This window comes from Watersipora subatra, chromosome 7 (genome assembly GCF_963576615.1).
Source record: "Watersipora subatra chromosome 7, tzWatSuba1.1, whole genome shotgun sequence".
NCBI lineage: Eukaryota > Metazoa > Bryozoa > Gymnolaemata > Cheilostomatida > Watersiporidae > Watersipora > Watersipora subatra.
The window spans coordinates 49,114,614-49,135,139 of record NC_088714.1 but is presented as its reverse complement, the minus strand read 5'-3'; the positions used below and the strand labels follow the sequence as shown (position 1 = coordinate 49,135,139).

At 36.2% G+C, this 20,526-nt stretch overlaps 1 protein-coding gene across 1 annotated transcript in view; it reads left to right on the top strand.

The window, feature by feature from the left end:
- The window catches only part of LOC137400856 (uncharacterized), a 105,143-nt gene extending 87,407 nt beyond the window's left edge, over positions 1–17,736 (top strand). The window contains exons 3-4 of the mRNA XM_068087198.1: positions 15,561–15,716; positions 17,478–17,736. Of these exons, the coding sequence (XP_067943299.1) occupies positions 15,561–15,694 (134 nt within the window). The 3' untranslated portion in view covers positions 15,695–15,716; positions 17,478–17,736. The remainder of the gene's footprint in view (positions 1–15,560; positions 15,717–17,477) is intronic.
- Positions 17,737–20,526: the final 2,790 nt, after the last annotated feature.

Sequence of the window (20,526 nt, the reverse complement as noted above, 5' to 3'; positions counted from 1 at the left end):
AATAGCTAAATTAAGTCGGTTTTGCTACGCTTACAATAAAAGATGATTTGGTAGTGATACATTTAAAATGAATTGAGAAAACAAAATATAAATCCTGAATATGTTGAACTAATAATAACAATTCTTGCATAGAAGCGTCTGTGTATAAAAAAAGGTTACTGTCCACCAAAAGCTATCCATCAAAACTTTGAATACGACGATATTGGTACCTTTCAAGACCGGTACAAATGTAAAAATGAGATCGTACTGTCTTTGTCTGACCGAACAGAAAGAGAATGTCGTGGCTTTTTCTACAGAGATAACATTAATATAACACAGAGAGACAAAAATTGGCCTTGATTCCAAATATAGTAATAGACCATTACAAAAGAACATTTCTCAGCAAGGTATTGTGACGCGTGGACGCACTGCTAAAATGATTAACGTTTGCATACGGTATAGGGAATATGATAACTTCATAGATCAAGATGCCTGATGTAGCTCAGTGGTAGAGCGCTTAGATATTAAACTGACCAATGGATTCATTCCGAGTTTATATTCATCAGAACGCAAGTATTTAATAGCCATTCTTGGAACTACACACATATCCAGACACAAAATTTGAGAAATATATAGATACATAAACATAAATATTTCTCTCGGCACACGAAAAAGTACGTAGAAAAGTTCAAAACGTATAGTGGTTTCTTTTTGAGGTTTCTTTACCAGTTGCAGTCGTATAAATCAATATATATGCATTTAGTTCTCTTTCAGTTTCTAGAGTCAAGCTGTGCTCAATGACCGTTTATTCTTGAGTAAAGTAGGATTTCAAAGCATGTCAATCTTACTGGAAAAATCTACTGATTTTAAGCAATACAAACATGATAGGAAAAAGCTATTAGTTTCCCAAAACAAATTATTTGATATTCGCCTGCTCATCTACTTAGCTACTCAAATGTTTATTGGTTTTTGGTATACTTGGGTTTACGGATATTGATCAGGTAAGATAAGGTATTAGACAATTCATATAAAAGAACAGCATTGAAAGTTTCATTCTGAGAGTAGAGGCGACAGAGAGACAGCCTATAGGTGATAGAAACAGTTTGACAGAATGAATGCATCTCAGTTCAACCGATGTTACACGGAGGCAGAAAATGAAAGGTACAGTCGACATATAGGAATATCTGTCGGTTTAATCTCTCTGAACGTCATATCCATTGTTGTAAATGCGGCACACATCTTCTTTCTGATCGGGCTGCCGGAAGTGCGTAGATATAACTTTTTCTGGATTCTTGTTTACTTCGGAGTGGCTGACATTATCTACAGCTTTTCGTATGTTATGTTCACTGTGCTCGCTCTTGAGACAGGAGAAACAATACTTGCTAGCGTAGTTGAAAGTCTGAGCCAAGGAGCTGTTATGTTTTGGTATTTACAAATATTGCTGGCTTGTGTAGACAGATTCTATGCAGTATGCAAGCCATTCCAGTACTCAACTTCCATCATCGTAACAAATGTTTCTAAAATATCGTTGGTTGCTCTGATTTCAAGCTTAGCTTTTGGAGTAGCTACTGCAATTGTAAAAAACTGCCTGGTCAGTTTCCAAGGTAATACGCGCTCCGATTCAAGCAAAGGTTCTATGTTCATCGTCTTTGGTATTATCATTTCAACTGTACTTTGCACCAGTGTGTTGCTGATCAAAGTCTCGAAAGAACTGCAGCGGATGAAAGCGAGAAGCAACTTAAAAGAAGATGATCAATTAGTAATAAATGCTTCTCGATATGTTAGAGAAACAAGTTTACTGTTCTATTCGACAATCTCTACCGCGCTAGTCTCAGTAATTGTTTTTCCAAGTACAAAAGACAAGAAGAAGCTTGTTTTGTATTCCTACATAATAGACCTTCTCAGAGATATCCTTCAGTCAGTGTACGGCATTTTAAATGTGTTTTTGTACGCATACGTAAACAGAGGTTATGCTCAGAGAGCATGGAGTACTTTCCGAAGACTCTGCACCAACACAGTTCATCCTGGTGAATAAGAAAGAAGCTCACAAGCCACAACTCATTTGACTAAGTTCTATCGAGATATCTGATGAGTTGCTGTATGCTGGAGAAATATTAGCATAACCTTTGTTGTAGCTTCGTGCCTCCCTAGTTTCTGGAATACTCTAGTTGGTATTCTTACCACAATAGTATACAACATATGATTCTTAAGACATCACAATGCAAAAAGTAATAGTCTGTTTTAGCACTTTTCATGATTTGGTGTTTTAACATTAGTTTACAATATAAACATATCTGAGTCATTACCTGTTCACTTCTGGCATTGCTCACTTTGGTCTTTGGCACCATTCGAAACCTTCCCTTTTTTATTATTAATGTTAACTAACTACAAAGGCCTAGCAATGCATCTACATGTATTTGAATTAGGCTTCGCTGAAAGCAAATATGTAGTTGTATTAAATATACTAGTGTGATCTTTCTCATTGCTACTCCGCAGAAAACATTACCATTTTGTACGATAAAGCTGTATACTTAACTTGCATTACTGATTTTAATGTTTCAAATCTAAGTCTAAAGATATTCTAATAAATGACAATCGTTGGATAGAATTCTAATAAAAAGCCTCTATGAGCATTTAAACATAGTATTAAAATATTACAAAAAATGAAACATTTATATTCCCACATTGAAAGTTTTCACAGTGAATTGACCAATGAGTGGCACTGAGTAAATTGTGGTTCATACTGTGTTTAAATCTTTTGCAAAACACTAGAATTTATTAAAAATATTTTATCAACTGTTTGGTTTTGATTTTAGAAATTTCTGTAAACAGGTAGACGTTCTAGGCTATCATTCTCATGTAACAATTTCCTTCTCATGATATGCATAGTTTCAAAAAGAAAAGCAGAATGTGTGTCAAAACAAATCAGTGGTCTAATCAAAAGAAGAATATATAACATTTATTTTGTGAAATTTATCATTAAATTGAACGACCAAGTGACTAAAGAGCAAAGTCTTTATTTGTATAAACAAAAATAGTACGAAGCATGTCAGTTTAAATGTCTGTATATAAACATAGGTAGAAAATCTACTTTTAAAAAAGGCACCTTGTAGATGCTGAGAAGACTACCAACCAGATTTAATTTAAACCATAAACAAGACTGAAGTATGGCATAGAAAGGTTATTCCAAAGTAAAATGGGAAAGTACATATAGTAAATACAATAACATGAACGTGTACATTATTTGGTTAGGTAATAAAAAAGAAGCCACAAAGCAGTTATTTCATTTTTTAGCATATATTGCTATAATGGAAACATTTTAACGATTGGACTCTTATGCAGAAATAGTTTCAAAACTTTTCATCTATTCTTTGAACTTCAGATGAAACAACTTGAAAGAGTTGATCTGTTGAAAGTCTTGTCTTAAAACTTAATAGGTTACAAAAAAACTATTGATTCAGTTCTAATTAGCCAGTCTATGAGTAATAAGTGAAGTTTCAAATCCATATTTGAAGAATCATTCAGAGTCTACTGACCAAAAGCTAATAAAACATCCAAGTACAAGTATATACAGTCAAACATGGATAACTCGAACTTCAAGGGACCGAGCAAAAGTGTTCGAATTATCAGAGCGTTCAAGTTATCAGAGCACTGTCACAAGTCCATGTATTTACTTATTTATTAGTAGATACATGTACATATACAAACTATAATATAAATCAAAAGCACAAATGGCTTATTTCAAATTAAATGCTTCTAATGTAAAGTTTAAAACGTTTTTATCAAAAAGTATAGAGATTTTTCTATCACTTGAGATTGGTTTGTTGTTTGAGGTGATGTTATTGCCAGGACGTTTTTTAGATTGACATTGGCAAAACTTGATCGCTGTTGAAATGCTCAAAAGAAAAGACATCTTTTTCTTTTGAGCGTTTTACACACGATCAATTTTGCCAAATTTTCTTGAAGTTTATGCAAAGATTACCTTACTTTACCTGAGATTCGTTAAGAGCAACACTCCAAGGCAGTTCAATTAAAAGTTTTACGAGGTTTAACGGTACATTGTATATCACTCACGCTTTTTTAATAGATACTTATTAAATGTACACATGTATTCTGTGTTTAGGTCAAACGATGAATAGTTTTTTTAGCTAAGACAACGTATACGTTTAATTACAACAATTTTTAACACGTTTTAAACATTCAACATTCCGACGTTGATTCAACACGGAATCAACGTCGGAAAACTATTCATCGCGGGCTAGCCGGGTCACGCACTCAAGGATTTTCGCCACGCACATACAAAACAAAAACAACATGCTGTTTTTGTTTTGTATGTGCGTGGCGAAAATCCTTGCGCGCGTGACCCGGCTAGTCCGTGCTATTCATCGTATGGCAGTATAAATCAAATTTCACCAAACCTTTAGAAAAGTCGTTGACAAAAATATTTTGCCGATTGTGGTAATAACGACGCTTATGAATTACGAAAAGATGAGGTTTACCTCTATGGCTTTGAATAAAGTGATTTTCTAAAGCGATAACAACCGTTTCGGTAGCCATTGGGAAAAAAACAGTTCGAATTAACAGTGTTAAGTTCGAGTTATATATAGCAATTTATCATTACGTGGGAACGGACCAAAGAAACCGTTCGAATTAACCATGTGTTCGAGCTATCCGTGGGCGAGTTATCCATGTTTGACTGTAGTTATTACGCAATAAGAATCTTATGACAGCAAAGCCACGTCATAAAAGGCTGCAACCTTTCTTGCAGTTCAGATTATTATCGACCATCTTCAAATATTTGCTAAAAATATTAAGTTTATTATCAGTCATGGAAAACACATTTGTTTTGCATTCAAGTGGAAGACTTCTTATGTAGCAAAATGTGTGAAAGATGCAAGTTCCTTCACTCTGTACAATTCATGTGATATCCTACCTCTTATATGATTGATGGTTAATAAAAATATCTATTAAACTTTTTGCTGTTTAAATGTTGCAATATTTTACAAAGCAACATGTTCTAACTAAAGCGGGTCAACATCAAAGATTACCTAATGTTATATACACATTATAATTTCAACAGAAACATTAGGAGAGTGTTGAAAGATAAAAATCAGCGATAATAAAAACACAGTAGCTTGCTTTTACCGCTATCCTCCCTTACCTCAGATAATATACCTCTTTGGGTCCCACTGAAATTAAAGCATTCTCATTCAAATCCTTGTTTCAATTTCGATTATCACTGACAAACTTTGCTGGCAGATTGCTATATCAGCAAATCATGTTAAATAGGTATGATGGCAAACTTATATTTACATCTTGCTCATCAAAAGTTAGTGAAGCCATTAAATTCTTAGATAAGTTGTTGGTGTTTTAAAAAAAATATATACTGTATGTACATCGTACATAATTATATCGTATTATATTGAGTAGATACCGTTTGAATACCTTGTATATGGCGCATATATACAGCGTATGTACTGTATGCCATGTACGCATGGTATGTATATATTACACTATTAGATAAGTCATTGGTGTTTTTAAAAACCAAAATGCAGTCAAATTCGGATTACTCGCCCTCGCATAGCTCGAACACATAGTTAATTCGAACGGATTTGTTTGGTTAGTGCTTTGGAAAACTCGAACTTAACATCATTAACTCAAACCTTTTCTTTGCCCAACGGCTACCAAGACAGATGTTATCCCTTTTGAATATCACTTTATTCCAAGCCATAGAGAGAAACATCAACTTATAGTAGTTCTTAGGCGTTGTTATTACCATCATCGGCAAAATCTTTTCGTTAACGACTTTTCTAAAGGTTTGCAAAAACTCAAATTTTCCCAAACATCCGCTTTGCGATGGCCCTTCGAAAGCAAGGAAAACCGTAATAACCTTAGGATAAACTTGAAGTAAAATCGGCAATATAGATCTTGGTTAAAACGGTCAGGAGAAAAAGATGTTTTTCTGAGTGTTTTAACCGCGATCAAGCTCTGCCAATTTTAACCTGAGAACGTCCTGGCAGTCACATCACCTAAAACAGCAAACACATCTCAAGTGATAAAAAAATATCTATACTTTCTGATAAGATATTTTAAAACATTACATGAGAGGCCTTTTAACTTGCAACAAGCAATCTATGCTTTTGATTCATATATAGTCTATATATGTACATGTATCTACTGATACATATTTGCACTTGTGACAGTCCTGCGATAACTCGAACACTTTCACTCGGTCCCGTGATGTTTGAGTTATCTAAATTTTATTGTATATATGCTGTATGTATATTGTACAATTTACCTTATACATACTGGGTATATTCCCTTTGTATACCTCGTATATACCGCATGTATACAGCGTATGCACTGCTTAAACACTGTGTATGTGTCATGTATATACCACGTAGATACCGCGTATATACCGAAAACATACCATGTATATACAGCATTTCTATATTGCTTGTAAACTGTGTATATACAGGTGCATACTGAGTAACTACTTTATATATACCACACAGTCTGTGTACATACTGCCTATATATATATATATATTTATATATAATATATACATGTCAGTATATTATATATATATTACATATCATAAACATACCATGTATATACATCTTATAGTATATATGTAAATATATGTATTATGTATACACACTTATATGTATGTATAAAATGCATATATCTAAGTATATATATATACATAATTATGTAAATACATTATATATACTTACGTATATAACCAAGTACATATATGTAAAAACATGTGTAAATATGTATATACATATTTTTCAGTGTTGGTATGTGTGTCCCTCCAGCTATAGCTATTAAAATCTTGGAATAAAAAATCCGTACCGATGAAGATTTGATCTCAGACCCTCCTTTTCACCAGTCCAAATTAGGCCGCAGAGGTTGATTTACTCGCTAGCTGATATATGTTGCTATATGGAAGTAAATACCCAACGGCTTTGCGTACTACGCAGGGTGATTGCTTAAAGTCACGTTTTGGAGACAAATACCTTTCATTAGTAAGTTTACTCAAATTTTCCATTGACAATGTGCTAGGCTAGTAGCAAGTGGCAGGCAGCTCTCATTCATTTTCATTGTTTGCAAGCTGATTTGTAATACCCAGGCAACGTCGGGAAGCTCACCCAGTATATTTAGAAATCTCAAATATTCTGCAGTTTGGTCTGTCTAGTTATAGCGATTGGTATTTAGCGGTGTAAACTCTGTATTGCAGAAGATTGGATCTCGCAACTTCTCATTCACTAGGCAATACGCTAACCCATCGAGCCACGTAAGATGCAATGGATTCATAGGACAATATGAATTATTATCTGAGTTGAAATACACATAGCAATTCTGCATTGTGCACAACATCACTAAAACTTGCTCTCACGACTCTTATTAGTAAGTTTAGCAATATAGATACTAGCCAACTCAACTTAAAACTCAACTATAATATAGATCCTATATATATATACTATAGATATATATATAGATACTAGCCAACTCAACTTAGCCATTGGCAATGTGCCAAGCTAATGGCACATTGCCTGTTTTCAACACCCGTCCAATGCATTGAATTTGGCTAGTGTAAATATTTATGTATATACATTGTATATAGATTTAAATATATATATGTGTGTATGTAAATATATATATGGCTTATTGCTAACTTTTTCTTTTTGGTATCAAACATTTCTGCACGTCACTCGTTTAAGTCATGCTGCAGCTTCATTTTGTCATGTTATTTCATATACTTTGTATGCTCAATCTCATATAGAACTTGCTGCTTGTAGTTCAGCATGCTGTATTATAAGAACTAGTTCATCACACTGAGAGCAAGTATCTTTTTGAGGGTGTACAAATGAGATGTTAAAATTATAATTAAAGATATTATGATACGTTTCATAGCCAAGGGTGATGCTTGGATTAGCTGTCTTGAACAGATCATTCATTTTGAATACGTTGAGTTCTTGAAAAACATAAAGTCGACGAGATGCTTCTCAAGAGTAGTGCGATGTGCGGCCTTTGAAGGAGCGTAGATGAGCAATGACAGAACTTCTTTCTTTTTCTGTGATCTTATGAGGTATATTCCTGTTTTCCTCTTCCATCTTGTAAAGGATGTCCTTCAAAATATGTGAATCAACATGATGCAACACTTTCAAAACTGTTTCATCTGACATCCAAAGCATGAAACAATAGCAAATACTAATACAGTGAAACTCGGATAACTCGCCCTCGGCTAGCTCGAACACATGGTTAACTCGAAGGGATTTGTTTGGTCCGTTCCCACACAATGATAAGTTGCTTTAGATAACTCGACCTTAAATTCGTTAACTCGAACAGTTTTGTGCCCAACGGCTACCAAGACGGTTGTTATCGTTTTAGAATATCATTTCATTCCAAGCCATAGAGATGAACATCAACTTTTAGTAGTTCTTAGGTGTCATTATTACAACTATCGGCAAAATATTTTCGTTAATGGCTTTTCTAAAGGTTTGCAAAAAATCAAATTTTACCAAACATCCGCTTTGGAATATCCCTTCGTAAGCAAAGAGAAGCGAGGTAACCTTCGGATAAACTTAAAGAAAAATTGGCAAAATTGGTTTTTGTTAAAACGCTCAAAAGAAAAAGATGTATTTTTTGTGAGCGTTTCAACCGCGATCAAGTTTTGCCCATTTTAATCTGAAAACCACCTGGCAGTCACATCACCTAAAACAAACAAACAAATTTCAAGTAATAGGAAAATATTTATACTTTCTGATAAAAATTGTTCAAACATTACATAAGAAGCCCCTTAACTTGCAACAAACAATCTATGCTTTTGATTTATATATAGTTTGTATATGTTCGTCTGTTTGTATAATAAATACATGCCCTTGTGACAGTGTTCTCATAACATGAACGCTCTGATAACTCGAACACTTTCTCTCGGTCCCGTGAAGTTTGGGTTATGAGTTTCACTGTATAATTTCTTTATATGAAGTGCACACTATATTTTACCAGATAATTTGAAAGACGATTTAATACTAGATTTATTTAATTTCTTTTTATAAAATGTGTGTAATAAAGTGGTAACTGCAATGTCTGAAGGCAAGCGTTGCACAGCCGAGCACTGCTTGAGACTAAATAACTCACTACAGTCACTAGAAAATTGGATGTGAGTTATGTCTGACTCACTGAAGCCTAATGCAAAGTTTAGACTCGCCTGTTTCTGCTAAAGCTTTTCTAATAGTTTCTACTCTTTCCTTAGTAATGCCAAAAATGGATAGAAATGCTTTGTCACGGAGCATCTTCTTGACTGTCTTCGGCTCAGCTTCTTTAGAATCTTTGCTGCGTATTTAAACACAATACAGGTAAGTAGTGTTAAGAGAGCAATAACAATAGGTGCCTTCTGACAGCACATCCAATCAAAACTTACCCGGATGCCTGCCTGTTCGTCCATGGCATTTTCCTAGTCGTTGAACACTATCTATATTCACATCTAATCCGATATCATAGGTGGGTTTGGCGTACCATCATACATAGTGTCAGAATACAGGTTTTAGCGAGCTCCGGGGATAGGACTGAAGTGATAAGAGCAGTTTTTGGCTCCACAGCCCTTAAGGGACGGCAGCTTGGGAGAGGGTTAGAAGAGGCTCAAGAGGGAGTTTGAACAGTTTTTGATTGCGATCGGTAAAACTGGTGCAGCCAAATTCCGAAAGACAGCAATTTTGTTTTAAGGTAATTGGCCCTAGAGGTAATGACATTTAAGAAATTTTTAACTCGGAGAGAACTGATAAGGTTGATTATGCGCAAGTGATTGAGGAATTTGACAATCCTTGCAAACCACAAGATGAAACCCTCATAGCTCGACACAGATTGTTGTGTATGAAACAAGATGGAATTCCAACTGAGGAATTTGAAACAAAGCTTTGCATGCAGGCTAGACTGTGTAACCTAGTTGATCTGACGGATAACCTCACATGCAATGCCTTAGTGGAAGGGGTAAATGACAAACGCTTGAGAGATAAACTGCTGGTGAAAGCGTATGAAGGCCCCCTTACGCTTGGGACAACTGTAAAAGTGGTGTGTGAGTATGCTACGGCGAGTGCACACATTAGGGAACTCAGTGATGAGCATAGAGAGAGTGTCAACAAGCTGAGCATGCTGCCTGAAAGCGCATCCAGGGTGTCGTCGGTCCAATAAAGGGGGTACGCGTCCTGCTTGGTGATCGCCTTGAGTTGGCGGTAATTGACGCAGAACCGACCCTCCCCAGCTTTCTTCCGGGCCAGCATGACAGTGAAAAACAGGCCCCTCCAGCCAGCTCTATCAATCATTTCTCCAGCAGCTCCTTCACTTGCGGCTCCGCCTCTGCCTCCTTCTTCGGTCCCAGACGATGAGGGGTTGTCGTATTGACTGGGTCCTGGCGCACATGGAATGCTCTGTGACCATGGTCCGTCCTACTTCACTTTCGCCGGTGCTGAACGCGGAACGGTATAGCAACAGCAGACCTGCCAGCTTCCTAGTCTGCGTGGGGTTGGAGCAGTTCTCTTGAGCTGCCTGGTACAGCTCTAGCATGTGCTCCGGCGCTCCTGTCACTGTCTTTATCCGAGTCACCAGCACTGCAGCCAGGCCCTTTCGTTCAGGTGGCTGGATCTCTGTCGGAGGTTCCTCCATACAGGTGTAAAGACTTAAATCGCTCTCAGACTTTAGGGCCAGGACTTGGGTTGTGGGGTTCAGGCAGCGGATCAGGCTGTTGAAAGCTAGTAGCTAATTGAGGTCTATCTGGTTGTGCTTCTATAAGTCCCATTGGGCACAAGTTCTGGACGTTCACTCTGCAATGGATTGTGACCTCTGTCTGCGCAGGGATCCTTGTATCTTAGACCAGCTAGACTTTGCTCTGTTGAAAAAGTGAAAAGTATAGGTGACATCAGTATCACTTTGCCTACACGAGAGTAAAAATTATCTTCTCAAAATTCTGCCGAACTAGTAAAAAAATACAGTGCCACCCTGTATTTGAACGCCACCTCTAATAAAATGCCACTATACAAAAAGGGTTGAAAATAGAGTGCCATTACTTTCAAATACAGGTTTTATGGTAACTGAAGATTGATAAAAACTAGATCCTAAGCTTCAAAGTTTAGTTTACCAGCAGACATCCACTTCGCCTATTCTCATCACTCAATTATTCAAAAACATTTTAGTAGCATCTTTTGAAGTCAGCTGATCAAAACTGTCCAATCAGAAACAGTACAGACCTTAATATCTGCACTGATATTTCTGTTAAACTGGAGCCATTGTTAACTGATTACTTATTGCAATGGCAGAGTGTAGTGATCAGGGCCGTAGCAATAAACTTTTTGGCCACCACGGTTGCAGGACTGAGGCGGCGAGGGACAGAGACAGACCCGGCCAAGAGCTCGGAAGCTCTTGCTACCGAGAGACGAGACCGAGGGGACGCCTGTATGAAAGCACAAAGGAAAGAGGTGGAGCTCGAGCTACGACTAAACATATAAAATATAGAAGATAGCGTTCGAAAGACAGAGTCGAAACGCACATGCTCTCCGCATATATGATACTTGATTGTCATGCATGTGTATATATATTTAATTTATTAAATATAAATATACTTGCCATTTAAAATGCAGTGTTATTATTTGACTGTTTGTGGATGGTAAAGAAAACAGGCAGTTTCCTTAACATTATTTACATAACGAAAATCAGCTCACAGCCACCATAAGTTAAAATACTTCCTGGGTAGTGAATATCAATAAATGGTGTTTCTAACCACTATAATTACCGTAAGTCCTCATGCTCAAGCGACTTCGGCTTCTGGTTCAAGGTCATAGACCATGGCTAAAGGCCAAACTTTTAAAACTTACGTGGGGCTCAAGGCGGCTTCTCGATAAATGCGATCTCTGCTCAGCTTCCACGCTATAAGCATAGAATCGCATTCATGATACACTTTTATGTATGGGGTTTTCAGCGACCACTCGTCTATTTTCAAGGTTATGTTTATGGAATACTTTAGACTAAAAAAGAATTTATCGCTCTATGTTGAGATGAATTCATGACACATGAGTGAGAGACAAGTAGTTGGGAGCGTGCTGACATCGAAGCAGAAACTATGGACCAAACTGAGTGCAAAACTCACCACAACTAACAAATTGCAGCAAGCCACAGGCGTTCAGTTATGTTCAGTTATTTCACATCGTTAGCAGCAGCAAGCCTGAACTCATTAACTTGATACAACCATGTCCACTAATGCTAAACCTTCAGGAAAAACCTACAGTGTAGCATATAAGCCCTCTAACAGCGCAATAAAAATCTAGCTGAGACATGGCAAGTAAGTTCTTGATGCAAGGGTTCAGGGATTTTAATTCGAACTTGGAAATAAAAAAAAATTCTTTTTACATGTACTGATGTAGCCTGTTTTTATTCAAGAGGACGGGGTATAGCGAAACCCGTCTCAACACTCTCGCTCCCAAAGGGGTCAAGGACGACAAAACATCAGTCGTTAGCCGTGGTCTGTGGGCATATGCGGCTTGTTGGTAAGGGCGGCTAGATACCACAGGTGGCTTGTTGGAGGATTATTTTTTCCTTCGTGAGTCATCTGTTTTTGAGCACAAACCGCGCGGCTTGAGCATGAGGACTTACGGCACTCACTTGTGATGAATAGATGAGTGTCATGTGAAACACTACTCTGTCCGTCTTAACTGATTCTAATCATTTATTGATGCTGGAGTTGAGTAGCCGAATTGGTGAATGAATATCAGTGAATTGGTGCATTCTCTGACCAAAACTTCTGTTTTCACAGGTGTCCTCACAGTGTAGTAAAGGTACAAGATGAGCCAGGAATGTAACAAACTGATACTTAAACAATATGCATTCTTCAAACTAAAAAATACATTTCAGCAGTAAATATGTCAAATAAATTGCTGTAACTAGACCGATTTAGAATATAACTATCGGCATGTGTGTATGAGTTTGAGGGTAACATTATTAGTGAGCAATGTAGACCGAGTTTAGTCTAAAAATCAAATTTATTCCAAAAATATAGTTCTCATACATAACTCTATAAGGAAAAGTGGGCAAGAAAGTCGTCATCCTATAGCTTGACGAATAATTGAGACACATTTTGTCAGATATTGCTCAGACGGTTTGACTTTGTTGAGAGACTTGCAAAGCTCAGACATTCTACAAAAGCAAAAACGATTGGCTGATACTTTAGGTATAACAGACATGATTTGCTTAGGTTTTTTTTTACAAAATTTCCCTTCATTCTATGGGCACGACAGCGAAGACAAAGCATCTAGTGATTTTCCCTTAAGAAATGACAACCAATAAAAGTTCTTTTTAAGAAATGTCAACCAATAAGAGTTCTTGACTAAATGACTTCCATAGATAGTTAAACTCAAGCAGCAGTTTCTGACTAGACTGCATCATTAGTAGAGTCTCTACACTATTTATAATGACAGCAGCAGGAATTGTCCAACATGTGATGCAATTTTTTATCAAATATTTCATTTTTACAACCAAAATAATTTTGGTTGTAAAAAGCGGCCTCACTCAAAAGCGAAAATCTGTAGAATAGAAACCAATAAACTCATATCTAATTGTCACTTTCTATTAATAGCATCTTCCCTTGTTATTACAAGAGAAACTTGAGCAAAAATTTCGTTAAGCAAGTTTGAAAGTCTTAGACACTGACAAGTCCTGATGAAGAGTGCAACAAGTCCTTTGTACTCCGCGCTTTACAAAACATAACGGAACATAAAAAACAGCCGACTGCTATCACTATGATGCTTACAAAAATATCTCATGGGGCAAGAGTATGAGAGAGATTTAGGTATTTTAGTTTTTATTCATATTAATTTTTAGTGAATATTTTTTAAAACACAAAGTACTAAATCCATGTAAGCTGAACAGAGAAGTGGCAAGAGATTACTGCACTTTAGCGCAGGAAAAAATAAACCTAGTAATCCAGATGACTATCAAATATCAAATAACTGTAATGGGAATTTTGTTGCAAGTCAACCTTTAAAACATCATTTTTGTCTAATTGGTGGTCATTTGATACAAGTGTTAGGGTTTTGGACTACAATTCTGAATGTCACATTGTCTCATTGAAATCAATTTTCTATCCTTATCTCCGACCCTTTGTTTGGGAAAATGGGAGAACAGACAGACACGGGTCTTATGATAGTGAATGTTTATTTTGTTTTATTTTATTTTAAACCTAGATTTTTTTATTATTCTATTATTGTCCTTGCTGCCTAGCCAAACGTCAATTTAAATTGACACTAAAGTTGTGCACTCCCCTTAACTTGTCGTAAAATTGTTGCAATCGTGAACCCCAAATCAAGTGAAAATTAACAACAAAAAATTGCCGATGCAAACCCATTATACTGCGGTTACTGTACAGCCAATAATTTACTGTACAGTCATTAAATTAAAAATTTTGGTTTCTCGTGTTGGAAGGGGCCAAGGGAGTGAGCTGGGTTTGATTAGGCTATTGACATGTACTATATTGTTTGCATAACTCAAAATCCCTATAGCGTAAACAATCCTGGAACGGATTATTTACATTGCAGGAGTGTATTCTGTATGTAGTAGCTTAATAGATGTATCTTTATTGCCATTGTTTGTGCATTTGTACCTTGTTTCTAAAAAATCTTGTTTTTTTTAAATTTGTTCATAGCAATGACATATTGCGCTACATACTGATGTTGCCTTTTACAGTTGAACAACCATTCCAGCTACCAAAGTTAGCTGTAACTCCCACGTCACTAACATTCCTGTCTGAACACAGCACTAGTGCAGGTTGTTACTCAGCTGCTTATAAAGAGAGTGATGAGCTGTATTTAGCATGCATTGATGGAATCAGAGTTCTGAATAAAAAATCTACAGAAATTATTGAGTCTTCAATTACTTTTCACGTTACATCTGTTCAAGTCTGTAATAATAGTACTTATGTCTTGAGTCGCAAAGGAGATGAAAGAACAGTTTACCAGTGCCTGTCTGATATGAGCCTGAGAGAGAAGTTGTTTTCTTTCAACTATTTAGGAAATATTGCTTTTTTCATTGCTGTTAGTAAAGACTACATTGCTGCCTTTGAACCAGTTAAAGATAAGTTAGTACTCTACAACCTCTCCACCAGCAATACAACACTTCTGACTCCTGCCGTGTCGCCAACTGATTTGCACTTTCTACCAGATGGGCAGCTTCTAGTAGTGAGCAGATGCCAATCCGCACTTATTAGATGTAAAATAGAGAAAGACCAGCTGCAGCTGGTCACCAGCATGGTAACCATGGTTACCATCTGGACTCGTGGAGGACTGAACGAAGCCTATAGCGTCACCTCTGATGCTGATGGATTTATTTATGTCACTACTATTAATAGAAAAGTCATCTACATCATTTCTCCTCAAGGTTAGCTTGTTATAGAATATACAGAATACATACAATGTTTACATACTGGTACACATCATTGTAGACCATGATTAGGTTTCTTATGTGTATAACAATTACTATAACTGTAAGGTATCTTGTCTACACCATATTATTATCAGCTGAGTATCTGTTTACAGGTGAGATACTGAGAGAGATTAGTAATGATAATCTACCAGACTCAACAGGGCAAATAAGTATTAGAGGAAGAGATGAGCTGGCCATATCTACATGGGGAGGCAACTCCGTGCGCCTTTTCAAGATTAATCATTGATAACTCATCACAATGATTGAAGGTTATAACAAGACTACATTGTATGTTAATCTAAGGATATTATTATGAGTGATGATTATAAAGTGTGAATGTTATGTTATTATTCAAATAAAAAGTAAGTGGATTGTCGATGTATAGTCAACAACAGCTAAGCAGCAACTAAATTCACTAGCTTCAGTAAATGATGACTAATGATACATAACTATTACATAACAGCTACCTTGGTTTATTTTCCTAATGTGATATCTTCTTTACCATGGTGCATGGTCTGAATGCCAATGGTCATGCTGTACTGACTAAAAATTTGGAAATTTAGCCAGAACAGTGTGTCAAAACTTATAGTTTAAGGCTAATTACAATAAAAGTGATGCAGTGATTTACTACTAATAATCACAACTATAATTGGTGTGAATAGTGTAGATTTTAAAACAGTTAAAATATAACGAAGCAAGGAAGATTATAATTAAAGGCTAAAAGTGCAGTTTAAGCCTTCAGATGTTGCAATTAGCTCTGCCAGTACACCGAGTATAAAAATTATTGCACATAAAAGTATTCTAACAAGCAACTTTTCTACTTTTATGAAAAAACCTGATCTAGCAGAAACTTTGCAGCTTTTCTGAAGGTTCCTTCTTGTCGCTAGCAACTTCTGTATGACACTTTGGAAGTTTCCTAACAGATTACATGCATTGCTATCAAATGGGGCACTTGCATTACTAACTTCATCTTCTACTAAGAATGGAAAAGAGGGTGTAGTATAAAAATCATGACTTACCCCACTCTAAGGACTGCTCAGTAGCTTGATGTCAAACCTATTCTTCTGAAACTATCAAAATTGGATTTCTTGACATAAAAGCAATCACTCAACATCTTTAACACTTGACCTGGTATAGAAATGCTCTAAGCTTGTATAAAACCTCTTTTTTCCTTGCCTCAGCGCTAATTTTTCTGACCTAGCCTTATTATCGTGGTAGTACTCCTCATCAGACTAAATTATCAAATGAACCCTGTAAACCAGCGAATCATACCATTTAACCATACACCGTAACAACTCACAGGTAAATGTATTGTCACGTGCAGAAACATACCTTGCAAATACTGCTCTAGCTCTAGCAGACCAACCCTAACTTGAGTGTAATGCACAGCCAACAAAACTTCTTCTCAGTGGCCTCCCTGACAAATACACTTTTTCACAATACACTTTACAATTTTAATGATACGCTCTACCTGGCTTTCACTAAATGCAGAAAGGAGTGAGTTATTATTTTGATTTATGGTCAAAGAGAAACGTGAAAAACTAAAAGAACAGATATAAAAGTACTAAAGAGAGCTGACCAATAATGTAGCATCATACTGTCAAGGATTTTTGCTGGCCTTTACTCAGCCGCGATCTATACATGTATTGCAAAAGATTGCAAAAAATGCTGCATAAATTGTAATGAAATTAAGTATGGCTTTTCGTTTGTTTTACTCCGAAGAAAAATCCATTAGTCGTAAAACTGCAACTATTCTGCTTTCCTAGCAAAAGTACTCCCTATATACATATATATAATTTTCCCTCGTAACATAGAGCCGGGTAGGAAACCGCATAAGAAATATTGATAAATAGAGTCGGTAACACATTGACTTATTATTGCTCATACTTTGCCAAACTAACAAATTATGAGCAATAATACTATAATACACATTAATGGTAGACCATTATTAGGTAACCTATGTGCATAACTTATAACTCTGAGGTGTCCTGTCTACACTATATTATTATCAGCTGACTATTTGTTTACAGGTGAGATGCTGAAAGAGATTAGCAATGATAATCTAACAGGCTCAACAGGGCAAATAAGTATTAGAGGGAGATATGAGCTGGCAGTCCCTACATGGGAAGACAACTCTGTGCACCTGTTCAAGATAAACGGTTGATATCTCAACACAATGCTGGGAGGTTATAGCAAAGACTCTATTATTATATTGATCAAAGGACATTAATATGAGTGATGATAATAAAGTGTGAGTGCTATGCTATTAAAATAAAGACAAATAACTGTCACACAAAGTAAGTTGATTATAAATGCATAGTCAACAGCAGCTAAGCAGCAACTACCTTCATTAGTTTCAGTGAAGGATAATTACTACTACATAACAACAGCTTTATTCATATTTCTCATCTATGTCTCCATGACATGCATAATTTGTAAGTTTGTGAATGCTGAGCTAATGCGAGCGGTGTTTCAATGGGGATGCGCATTGTTAACAAGGTCAGTAAGTGGCAAAACTGTGTCTTGCCACACAGTCTTAGTAGCTGTCTGTGTCTTAGTAGCATTAGGAACATTAGAGCATTCTAAACTACTGTAAATGCTCAAATTAAAATAAAATTACTAAATTAAGCAGCTTTAACCCTTTTGCTGCCAAAGAGGCATTTATGCGTTTTCTAGGGTCGAGTGCTGTAGACGCATTTTTGAGACTTTCCCAGCAATTGCATTGTAACTTAATTTTATTATTCGTTTACAGCATAACCGACAGTCTTTAGGACTTTTATGAAATTGACAGTGTTGTCCAAAGCTTTCTCTATAAAATTAACCTAAAACGAAGCAATTTAAAATTTTTGTTTGAGAATTTCCAACCTAAAAACGAACACTTTTTGTGTATGTTTTGTTAAGTACCGCGTGCGAGTCTAAAATAAGGTAATTAGTTATGTTGATGACATTATAGCCAATTCAAATTCAGATTATTGTGATTCTACAGATAATTAAAATAACAGCACTGTCTCTGATAGTGGTGAAAGTGCTAGTTTTGAAAGAGTAAGGAACATTGTGGAGGATCGTTTTAGCTTCGCAACGATCATAGCTTCACATAGCTTTATCATCTCACAAAGTATAGATACATTTAATTTTTTGCATAGCAATATTGGTTAAAATGTTGGCAAAATAGAATATGTAACAAAAATGTTCTAGATAGAGTTCGAAATTGAAAAATATTGTATACATATCATGAAGCAGTATCAGCAATTTTCGGTAAAATGGCTGGCACAGGCTGATAGCCAAATTCGTATTTGGTTGGCAGTGGAAGGGTTAAATTGGAAAATTTTGCGGAGAATTTTTTTGCATATTATCCAAAAAAGTTGTTTTCATCATTAACAAGCATGAAGCATTTGATGAAAACTGGCAAGTATTAAAATTTCTTGCATTTGTGGATTTTTGCGGTTCACATTTTGCTCATGGCTTATGGATTGCCGTAAACTCGCACATCATGTTTGTCATGGAAAAATAGTGAATATGACATTTCCTTATTCATTATAATGTATGATCTGACAGCCAGTGGTCATGCTCTGTTTATCAAACATTGAGATTGGGCAAAACTGGCTTACCAAAACTAATAATTAAAAGCTGACTAGTTACAATAAATGTATTAACGATTGACTACTATTGGTCTGACTAGATTTAAAGGCCGCTAACAAACAAAAAGCAAAAAGCATCACAATGAAACACAACAAATGCACATAAAACCTTCAAATGCCATATTTGATGCCACTACATAATCTGATAAAAATTGAACAGATAAACAAAAGTTCTAGCCAACAACCTTGCTACTCTTTATAAAAACCAAGTTTAGCAAAAAACTGCAGATTAGTCTGAAGATCCTTTCTTGTCTCTGGGAACTCTAGTATGACACCTTGCAAACATCATAAGGCATCACCTGCGTTACTATCAAATAGGACTAGGACCTTCTACTAAGAGAGGAAGGGGTGGAGTGGTACTAAATTCCCTGTTTATTACACTCTCAGGAAAGTTCAGTATCCCGGTATCAACCCTGATTCTCTAAAAATTGTTTGACCTTCTGACCCCATAAAAGCTAACACTCAATTACCTCACCTCATTACCTAGTAACATGTTTTCTAAGCTGTTCTAAGCAAAAACTTTTGCCGTCTCATCTTTACCTTCTCTGAATTAGCCTTACTGTCATGGTAGTGTTTAATATGAAACTAAATTCCCAAATGAACTCTATAACCCAGCATATTATACATTGTACTGCTTATGCAGAAAATTACTCACTACTAAATGCAACAAAGGGAACAGAATTATACTATGTAAATACTGTGATGGGGTAGCGAGCCCACAAAACTGGAGTGTTATCCACAGCCAGATAAACTTATTTTCAGTAGCCCTCCTGAAAAATGCACTTTTCAACCATCAACTTCACAGTACCATTGATTCACATTACTTGACTATATTATTAGGTAAAAGAACCAGTGAGTTGTTCTCATGGTTAATGTCCCGCTATAAACAAAATTTTACAAATTTCGCCAAAACAAAGTTGCTCACATTGTCTGTGGCACAATTTTGCTGACATACAAAAATCTGAAAATATTTCTTTACAACCTTTAGTCGATGCTGATGCTGACATGCAACAGCTCAATTGCTTCCCAACTGGCAACTTGGATAGGTTATTAACCACCACCCAACAAATTTGTACTTTCAACATTAAACAAATTGATGCCCATATTCTAAAATAGATACTCAAGAAGTTGACTGCAAATTTATGAGGCTCTCTCTGGCATAATTTTTTTCTCATTCATCTTCAATACATAGGCACAGACTCATCCAGAATTTGCTTTTCTGAGTTTGTTGCTGTTTTAGTAGCACCAACATGCCAGAAGAAAGGATTGTAACACACCTGATCTCAACAGAGTATATACATAACTGCCTAACAAACCTATGCATAACTACTCAATGAACTTCCGAGAGCACGCTTTTTGAATTATACAGGACTCCCTGCGGCCAGCTTTGGTAACATATGTTTAACACTAGCCAAAACAATAGAAAGTGTGCTCACTTTAG